Source organism: Ochlerotatus camptorhynchus, unplaced genomic scaffold (assembly GCF_037179485.1).
Source record: "Ochlerotatus camptorhynchus isolate MF236.1 unplaced genomic scaffold, CSIRO-AGI_Acam_v1.1 ptg000216l, whole genome shotgun sequence".
In the NCBI taxonomy this organism is placed as follows: Eukaryota; Metazoa; Arthropoda; class Insecta; order Diptera; family Culicidae; genus Ochlerotatus; species Ochlerotatus camptorhynchus.
Genome location: NW_027040706.1, coordinates 1,767,963 through 1,779,099, shown reverse-complemented (window position 1 = coordinate 1,779,099; position 11,137 = coordinate 1,767,963). Strand labels below are relative to the sequence as shown.

General features: G+C 35.5%; 1 protein-coding gene across 1 annotated transcript in view; it reads right to left on the bottom strand.

Annotated features, from left to right (window-relative positions):
- Window positions 1-464: 464 nt before the first annotated feature.
- The window catches only part of LOC135703627 (uncharacterized), a 67,899-nt gene continuing 57,226 nt past the window's right edge, over window positions 465-11,137 (bottom strand). The window contains exons 3-4 of the mRNA XM_065224905.1: window positions 7,725-7,970; window positions 465-527 (exon numbers count right to left, since the gene is read on the bottom strand). Of these exons, the coding sequence (XP_065080977.1) occupies window positions 465-527; window positions 7,725-7,970 (309 nt within the window). The remainder of the gene's footprint in view (window positions 528-7,724; window positions 7,971-11,137) is intronic.

Below are 11,137 nucleotides of genomic sequence, written 5' to 3'. Positions count from 1 at the left end.
TTGGGATTTACTCCGCAAAAAAAGTTTTGTGAAAACATTGTCAAATACCGCCACAATATAAGTATTTTTGGAATGGGGGTAACGCGTAGGTAAATCCATGTATGAAGCTTTTTTGAAATGCAAGAAGGCAGCTTCCGATTAGAGAAAAACTTATAAATACTGTCAAAAACCCCACAGTACTGGTATTTTTGGAATCGGAGTGATAATGTGGGGTACTTGACAGTATTTTCAAGTTTTTTCTATAACTGTAAGCAGCAGTCTTGTATTTCACCCCGATTTTAAAAACACCCATATTGTGGTATATTTCACAGTATTTACAAGTTTTTTCTCTAACTGGAAGCAGTTATCTTGGATTTCAAAATGGCGTTAGACATGGATTTTCAGACCCTTCATGGCACTCCGATTATGGATCCAAAATATCCATATTGTCCCCATAATTATTGACAGTATTTTACATTTTTTTTCTAACCGGAAGCCGCCATCGTGGATTTCAAAATGGCGCCAACATTGAATCCCGGTTCCGGTTCCTACACGTCACCCAGATTAAAAAAAATACCCATATTGTGGGGTATTTGGCAGTGTTTCCCATCCCCGGAAACCGCCATCTTGGATTTCAAAATGGTGTTAGACATGGATTTCCAGTCCTTACACGTTACCTCGATTCCAAAATTACCCATTTGGTGACGTATTTCACGGTATTTCCAAGATTCCCATAAACAAAAACGCTATTTGAAATTTGCTTCGTAAAAAACCTCGTTATTTGGGATTTATTTCGTAAAAAGAGGGACGTAATCTGAATACTTCCTAAAAAAAAAGACTTTGTAAACTGACTATATTATATAGTTTTGGGCTCGATTGATTGAGCCAGGTGGAAGTTTGAACAACTTATATAAACCTCTTCTTTTTTATTTACCCTTCTTCAAAATGTTATATTTTTAAGAAACATTTGGTAAATGAGCTGAGATTTTGCTCATTTTTAATACAAACATATATCTTTTATTTGGCATCAATTTAACTAAAAGACAGTACGGAAATTGTTACAACAGTTATGTTTGTTCTGATAAAAATGGCCGTTTGTTGACACAAATATTGCTCTCAAATTGTCATTTAACATTTGTTCTGTCTCAGATATATACGGAGTGTTGACAAATGCCAGAAGCTTCCACCAGTTTAAAAAAAATAAAGATATTGTGACTGAACAAAAAAAATATTAATTATTGCTGGTCAAATTATTGTCACTGCCTTATAAAGGGTTATAGGAACATCAGAGCTATTCTGATTGGACATATTACTCAAATATTACACTATAATGAGGTATCGTCTCTACCGAATAATTACTAACAAACATATCGTTTGGTTGAAATTTGTTTGGTGAACTGCTAATTTCTAATTAATCTGAATGATCGAAATTGCAAGAGCACATACAACATACAACAATGAAACTGGAACTTAACGTTTGCTGCAGTGCAAACAAGGATTTTAAATTTTATGAGCAATGCCGCAACAGTGTCCATGATTTGTGCTCTAGAAAACTTGAAGTGATAGGGTATAGCCAATATGACGGCTATTTTTGAGTTCTTCAATAAATCACCTTAAATAAACTACACCTCGTTAAAACATTTGAAACCGGCAAATAGCATCGTGACACACATTTTAGATATAGCGCTCAACATTCTCTAATTTATTATTGGATGTGGAATCATGGCAGCAGATGCACATAACAAAGTTTGACTTTATTATTTATTTCAGTAGTAGGGAAAATGCTCGTATATTGACCATGCTCGTATTTTGGCCATGTTTTGGCGATATTAACGTTTTCTACAAGTTTGAGGTCTTGAGTTTTGTTAAGATTATTGATTCAAATCATATTCATCGGGGTACACATACATATCGCCCACAAAAGTACGAAAATTGTGGTTCAATCGTTTTTCTGAGGTATGGCCAAAATAGGAATCCTATGTCCAAGACTGGTGAACTAAACCTTGTATTAATATTCAAAGTTTAAAAGAATCTTTGCGCCATAAAGGGAAATTGATGGCTTCGGAACTTCTTTACCTATTAGCGTCAGGGGGTGTTGACAGTGCTCAAAGACTTCATTTACTCTCTGACGATAATAGATAAAAAGTGCCGAAGCCGTAATTTCCCCTACCTATTGAATTTAAAAAAGTTAACATAAATTTAAAAACAAATTGGAAAGGTCCATTTCAAGAGTACTTTATTCTTATTTAACAGCAGGAGTGCGCAAGTAGGATTTTCTTGCAGAGTAAGATATATCGAATGAAGTGGGCTGCCCTAGCTGTTATTTACATAGGCACTGTGCCAGAGTCGTGAACTTTCCTGTTCATACTTACAACCTGGCCCCGATCGGTGTGCGCCAGATTCATTCACCCAATTCGTGCTAGGGACTAGTTTTTTTTCTCTCGTTCGTTCATATGCAAGAATATCATATCATATCTTGCTTTAGATTAAGTTGGACGTATCCACGTAACATTCACATTGAAATAGTTCCCAGCTTAGTTTTAATGAAGTGAATATGTGTTACACACCGGTTGGCATTTGATTACTGGCGATTTTTTTTAAATTACCGGTTAGGTTTGGGCCGAAGGGTCTTCGATTTATATGATATCTTAACAAAAGTAAATTTCTAAAAAATCAGGTATGACAATTTTCCGGAAAACCTTAGTTAAAGTTTTCCGATTTTCTCGGACACCACCAACATCAAAAAATCATATCTTTTGAACCAAACATACGGACGGTGTGCGAGGAGAACGAACAATTTGTTTTTTTTTTTTTTTTTTTTAAGAAGAGCGCTAGACCGGTTATCAGTTTTTCGGGCATATCTCAAAAACGGTATGAGATACGATACTGAAATTTTCACCGAAAAAAGTTTATAAATGTTAAAACATGAGAACATTGTTTTGATATAAATCCATGGCACAGACGATAATTTCCACAGCTTTTCTTATGGATTTTCTTTAGTGGTGAAAACCTTCATGCGAAATTTGTTTCCAATTGTTTTTTTTTTATGAATAGTTGACCAAATTTCAAGCAATTTTTGTCAATTAATTGTTATAGTTTTTTTTTAAGTTGGTGGTGTCCGAGAAAATCAGAAAACTTTAACTCAAGTTTTCTGGAAATATTGGCATCCCTGTTTTTTTTGAAAAATTTACTTTTGTTAATATAACCATGAAATCTACCTACGGGCGAAGTTTCATAGAAATCGAAAACCCTTCGGCCCAATTTGTCCGATAATTTTAAAACAAAATCCCCTGATATAAGTGTAACAAATCAAAATCAAATACCAGTTTTAAGGTAGGATAAGGTGAGGAAAGATTTATTTGTTGTCTTTGTCAACAGGTTCAATGCAACCCTAAAGATTGTTTGCATTGCAGATTGAGAGCATCTTGAAAGTGATATTAAGACTTCTAAAACCTTTAAATAGTCAAAAATATACTGGAACGCTGCGTTCAAAAAATACGAAAATACACATTCTGAAATATCATAAGAGGAAGTAAATCTTAGATGAACCCAGTCTCTTAAAGAATATTTTTTAGTTTATTTTTCATTGTTAACTTTTAAATAAGGACTTGACATAAATAACCGTAAAACTTTTTTTTTTATTTAAAATATATTTTTACGGATTTTTAAAGAAAAAAAATTACAACTTCACAAATACATGTAGGACTGTAGGGTAGCCCAGAAACTAACAACTAAGTTTGATATTGAAATAAAACACTTTGGTTGCAAAAAGTGCTAGAAGAAACATGTCCCAAACAGCCTTAAATGATCGAATCCATTAAACAATGTTTTTGTTTAAAATCAATAGCATGCTAATTGTTTCAATAGTTACCCAGTTGAATTCTCAAGATATGTAGATGATATGGACGAGCATAATGAACACATGCGGAAGCTTAAATAAATACTGACTATTTAATGGTAGATTGACAAACATGAGACGGACCAAAAAGTTGTGGAAAGGAGAGGGTTAAGGATCTTATTTTTTGTATGTACGTAGGGGAAATGACAGCTTCGGCACATCTTTACCTATTATCGCCAGGGTTTAGTTTAGTTGAAGATGCTAATTTCAAATAACAGACTAAAGTGGTAATTTTTATACGATAGATGAGGAGATGAAAGTATAGAATTGAGTACGGCAGTGTGAAAATTCCATATAGAGAGTAGAATGCGAGCAAGGACAACTTTAGGAAGGTACAAATCGGTTTGATCATCTCTCTTTACCAAAGTTGGAGAGGGGCGGTGAGGGATATTCCCTCCTGGCCTGTATTATTCACCTTCACCGCCTTTTCCCCTACATGTACTTTTTAGCATACTCTTGCAATTGCGTTTTTGGTTACTGAGCAGAAGATCGTGGGTTCAATACCAAGCTCATTTGCGTTATAGGATCGTTAGCACACCAAATTCAGCATATAGTTTACCGAAACAAATCATGTTGCAAACTCAACCCTTTAATCTAAGATCACAGTGATTTCTCGTGGCAGTTCAGAGGATTTTTCTACTTCCATTCCTTTCTTGACCTGCATTCGGGCGTGACCGGCGCTGGTATTACCTAGTTTGAGATCACCAGTATTTACATATTGAGGATGCCCTCCCCATGGACATGGAGGTTGACGGTATTGAAGCAAAGGGTTATGTTTAATTTCTTTATATTTGCAACGATGATGATTTCCTATAGTGACACATATCACCTTCTTAATGCTTCAGTATGCCTCAAACGATTAATTCTTGGTTGTTAATAGAACTTCCTTCATGAAATCGGCTGCTTCATGCAGACTGAGCAATTCTGATTATAGTATCAGATTTGTTCTGTATACAGAGGAACTGGTAGGGCTTATTAGAAACTTCTCACCAATAAAGTAATGATCTTCTAGTAAATTTTGCATATCATTTTATTAAAATTTTATTTTATTTTAGCATATTATTTTTGTTACAGTCAATTGGCATTAGCATACGACACAAAAGATTTAATATTACTTGCTCGTTTTTGCGTAAAATAATCAATAATACCATTGAAAATTTTTTTTTCAATTTTTTTTTGTGATCTGAAATTTTTTCCAGTTTGGTTAGAAGTTTCGAAGCTAACGCATGTCCACAGGCCTAATTGAAAGATAGGCAGAAAAAGTGTATCATGAAGAATGGTTGCATGCAGGGTTGCTTCCACTCACTTGCTATAGATGAGTGATTTTCGGAGTTTTGAATTCGTTAGATGTTGTAATGGAGATTTGTGTCGTTGGATGCGGGAGGAGATTGGAGGGCGGGTGTTTGACGCATAGAGCCTGTCAATTTCGCTTTCAGAGTGTCGCAGTCAGCGGTTTTATGATTCGTGAGCGCTCACGATTTGTAGAATCGTTGATTGTGACTGCAAGTGGATTTGGCAGGTTTTGTGTGTCGGACGCTTGCTTTTTGGCCTCTTCTTGTGTCTAACATGTGCAGAGTATCATTATAGCGTCTAATGGTTTTGAGATTCCTGGTTGCGTGAAATATATTTGGGATAATATCTTTTTGAGAATTTAGTAGTCACGTTTTGTTTGTAGCTTTTATCTTATTCCTTTCATGTAATTATCGTAAATAATAGTTTTTCAATAATAGATAGTTCATCCATATATTCGTACTTTGACGCGAAGCGCTGTGGATTATGAGATGCTCGATGACCCTGGAGGGATCGATTTTGCTTACTGAGCAGAAAATCGTGGATTAAAACCCAAGCTCTTCCACAGCACAATAAATCGCCACCATCATTTGTATATTTGATATTGAACGTTAACCTCGAAAACTATTTGCATATCAAGCGAAAACGTAGTCCTGTATTGTCGCGAAGCGTTATGGTTCTAAGATGCTTGATGACCCAGGAGGGATCGTTTTTGCTTACTGAGCAGAAAATCATGGGTTTAATCCCAAGCTCATGACTCTTAAAATTCATGATCACTAATCAAAATGAATATGTTCTTTCGATAGCCGGCTATCGAGATATTAAATAAACAACAAATAAACAATACATACTTTTGGTTGCATCGACAACTTGAGGTGAATCCTAACCGCATACCCTACCAAACCCTTCAACTCCGTAGCACTTATAAGGGTGTCGCTAAGTCGGTGGCCTCTCGTTAAGTAAGTACTACATCAACATTTCCTTCCCTATCCCTAGTTATGGTAAAGATGGGCGTGGCCGGGAATAGCGACAGTCATGCTTCTGTTACTCTTGTTTAGATTGGAACCAATGTTTACTTTAATGTTTACAATGTTTAATTTACTCCCCAGCATTATTCCTGAATGTAGTCTAACTGAGAATTTCAGAAGAGACGTGAGTGTCGCTAGTATCCAATCTACGAAGTATATCATAACAACGCTAACGCTAACGCAGTATTTACACATTGAGGATGAATGCTTGTCTAAAGCACCGTCTATTTGTTTTTTGTGTAATTACTGCTTATCTGGCAATAAACAGTCCATATAAAATACAACATCATAGTGAACGACCTTAGGATGATACTTAAAAATTAAAAATTTTGAGTGATGGTTTATGGTATTAAAATGTTCTACAAAGTTGCAGAGCTCATAATTTGCCACTTATTGAGGGTGTTACTTTACGGAGAAAATAAAATTAAGGCTGTGAACCATTTGCTGAGTTAAATTTAACAAGTGACATTTCGAAAGTTATTTCTTATGTTCGAAAATCCCCGTGCTGTCGATCGACCGGTTTTCGAGCCACGGTCGTCAAAATTTAACTTCTTGTCTGTCAGAAATAACCACGCTCGAATAGCAGGGTTAATCGATAACTTTCCATCTGTCAAATTTTAACCAAAAGTTAAAATAATTCACCAAATGGTTCAGAGCTTAGAGTGACAACGAGTCATCACGGTGACGTACATTGTTGCATTTTGCACACAATCGAAGGACATTTAAAAAATGAGTAGTACATTTTCATGTAAAATTGCTGTATACAGTGTATCTCAAAATTGACCGTACAGATGTCCTTAAATTTTAGAAAAAAAAAACAGCTGAATTTCTAGCTGCTGAATCATCATAGATTTATTAATTATTGGTACAGTGTTGGGCTTATTTGGTTGCGTTTATTAAAAGTAAGAGCAATTTGTGAAAAATGCCTTTTACTTGAAAAACCTTAATATATTGAAATATAATGAACTAAACTTATTAGCGGCGCCGGTGGTGTAGTGGTAAGCGTGATTACCTCTCACCTCAGCAAGCCTGGGTTCAATCCCAGTTGGCGCCGCCGGGATGTTTTGAGGCATAACATCTCTGATCACGCCTTCCTTCGGAAGGGTCTAGGTGTGGGAGCTGCCTCCCTGGCGTCGGTAGCATTGGTGCTCAGCACGAAAAACAAGATCGACGGAAAACAAATCAAGGAAAAAAAGCTAAACTTATTGAAATTTTGCTCATTTTTAATCATAATAAAGATCATTCATATTTCACTAATTTAACTAAAATTCGTGCACTAGGTAAAAACTTCAAAATCGTGGTAAAAAATTGAAAATAAATCTAATTTCATACAGGTTATTCCAGGTTAAATTTCCCGATTTCCCTGGAGTATGATTGTACCTGCCTCATCGTTATACTGTATCTTATCCCAGTCGTAGCTACTGCACCAATTAAGAGTAATACTTAATTCAAATTGACATTTATATTGATGACTCACCACAATTAATATTAAAAAAAAGTGGCACTAGAAAGCATGACAAATTTCTTACCTCTCCACCGCTCACGTTGCTGACTAGAATACCACAGTATTCGCTGTTGCCTTGTTTGGCCAACAAGTTGAGACTCAGTCCGACCACGGCCGATCCGTTTCCGAAAGTCATACAAGCTGGAGATCGATAATCCCTCGCGTGGACCACACCGTTGTAAGGAGTGGTGAATTGAATTCTGATGTTCATAGATCCCGATTTGCACGTGGCCGTTACGTGCGGAGCGAATTCTGCATCCTGGGACGTGACCTGGTGAAGAGAAAAAACAAGTAATTAATAGAAACGATCTCATCGAAAATGTGAGGTTTTTGAACTCGTACGTAGGTTTTGTTATTGTTTTGTTTCATTTTTTTTTATATTTAAATTAGAGAGATGACCCACAAATTTAACTTCAAATGGAAACTAAACAAAAGTAAACCGCTGGTGAAATTAATTACCAGAGAGGGCCTACTATATCAACCACAGAGTGTAAATGAAAATGAAAGAGAAAGAGGGTTAATGCAGGGCATTCTTTGACGGTTTGCGCGTAACGTAGGCATAGTAGGCACATTTGACTGTGCACAATTTCAGCGCTTGTTATGCCATAGTTAACTATAGCAAGCGGTGAAATGAGAAAAGCCTGAACTGATCACAATGGTGATGGGACTGAACGCTAACACCACAATAATAGGTTGAAATGGATGAAGCTTTTTCACACGACTTGGCTTCGTAACAAGCCAGGGCATGAAAAGGGATTTTCAAAGTGATAAATTAAACAATTCAATATTTCTTAATACTTTTATTTCGGTACAATGCACCTATCATATGTGCATATATAGGTAGGATTAAATTATTGTTAATGGTTAAGAGTAATAAGGTACGACGTGTTTTAGATCAAGTCAGATGTGTGAATGTGACTCATGATGTGATCTACACAACACAATAATTGTGAATCAAAAATCAGTCGAAACTGTGTACAGTGCCCCAAAACTATCCTTTGTCTGGAAGCCTCCAAATGATAGCTAAGAGTACGATGCACATAGAATTTGCGAACAAAATTAAATCCAGGGATGGGTATTGATTAGCAATAGATTTGTATAAATAAATCATCCAGGTAAAAAACATAGGCATGATGAAGTGATTAGATTCTCTTCGATCGTGATTTTGCATAAGATTTTTTTTACGGAAACCATACGAATTACTTGACATTTTCTAAATTGAAAATTTTATAAAGCTTGCACATACTTTAAAAGATGTGTAGAACGTGCTTTAGTTTTATGAAGCAAGTATAGAAGTCCCAAGAGGTCTTATTGACCAAATGGCTTGCTCAAACCCTCGACATCTTATGGGCAAACAATCTAGCCTTTAAAGTCATATACCATGTTCCAGATATGCCAGATATTCCAGATTAGGGCTGTATTTAGGAAAAAAAAAAGTATTTGCAATCTAGTAGGCCACCCTCCTGTTTGATTTATAACCCTAAAATATTAGCCCATACAGAAAATGCAAAGGTTTGATCATGGTCGCGAAGTTTGTATGGAGATTATGACGAATTATTATCGGGAATTGTTTGAAATTCACTACTATTGCTCTATCTTTGGTTCAACTTGTCAGAATGTTGTCTGAATTGAATATGTGGCTGCCATGACAACGATTAACAAGCCTTTCGTTGATGTGACGGAAATCGGTGTTGTAGTCAAGCACATATTCAACTATCAATTTACCATATTCTGACATAAATTCAAATCATTATCTTTTTTTTTCCGTGTCGTGGACATTTACCACTGCGACCAGTGTTTTGATCTATTGTGGTGTAAAATCATTATCTTTCTTGAACTGCTATTTATTATATTTACCACAAGAAACCGACTTGTTGGTCATTATAAGCCTCATATTATTTTATTCATCGCTTGGACAACCAAATCTTATTTTCACGTCTTGTTATTTTGTGTGTGCTCCAGTGCTCTAATTAATTTTATAATTTTATTTGTTCTGGAGATTACAGCAAGCGGCTTTTCTATTCAATTCCCTTATTCCCTAGAAATTAAGTGGATTAACAGGGAAACCGAAAGCACTCGCGTGATCTGCAGTCGGATGCGTGTGAAACTACACCAGAAGGGAATGGACTGAAAGCTGAATTGGAAAATTTCGTGCTGGCTACACGATGAATGCGTTAACAAAGCCCTACTGGCAATGATGCAGCATGAACAAAGAGAATGTAATTAAAATGGAAGTTTATGGTTAAATAGAGAAAATTGTTAGCTTTAAATTTCATGTGTAATTGCCGGTCAATTTACTGGAATTGAGATTAATTTACTTCATTTCACAATGGTTCTCTAAGGGAAATTGATGTGCTCAAATATTTACATTCCAAAAGTGAGGCCAGATAAACGATTTAAAAAAAATCATAAATAGAAATTATTTTGTCTACATGATTCGCCATGTTTAGACTATAGCTGATATTACGTAATATAGACGTAGGTTAAGGTTATGTTGGCATGTTGAATTCATTTTGATACTAAAATTAGGTGGAAATAATAAATATTTTAATATGTGTAATATTTGCGAATCTTATACTTAGTCTGACAGTTGTTTTGTTTTGTTTTTGACTATTTTTGGTTTGAAGTGTACATTTGACATTCGTTTAATAAAAAAAAATGGATTTCACACCAGATGCAAGTCATTCTTTGATGATCTTGCTGGCCACCGCCACCAAAATCCGCTCCTTGTTCTAAAAAATTTGGCATTATTTGTTAGCTGATCTTAGTGCAAATAATCAGTCGCACTTCTGTCTCAGAAAATAGTCATTAATTTCCACGAATTCTTCATCGTCTGCGAACCAATGTGCTGTCCTTCGATGGAACGGGATTCGACTGACTACGCCTCCCTTGTAAACGGAGTCCCAGAGTGATGGTTCCGTAGTCGTATTACACTCGATTTGCCATGAGCTTGCAACTGGCAAAATTTGCTGCTGGGGGAACGTCCAGTACCGTTTTTATCATGAAAAGTCGAAGTCGAAATCGATCAGAGCTATCGAAAACGAAAATCTAGGCAAAAATGAAAGCTGCAGTAAATATAAACAACAACGGTGAAACTTCATTGAGTGTATGCGTTAAATTTATATTGTTATATTTTTTTTACTTTGAAGCTGTCCGCTTGACAGTTAATATCATTAATGTTTATACTAAAAATTATAATAATTATCAATTTGAGCCATTTTTACACCAAATATTACTGCAGATCAAGTTGTACTTACCCTAGGATAAGACCTACAAAATTGTTGGCCATGAGTGGTTTGTAGAGAATCATGTGAGCATAAAAAACGTTTTTTTTTTGAAAATCATTATTTTTGAAACAAAAATATTTTATAATTATGGTAAGGAACTATAGTCGCTATATTCATAGTGTGAGGGATAAAATTTCGATTTATCAAAAAG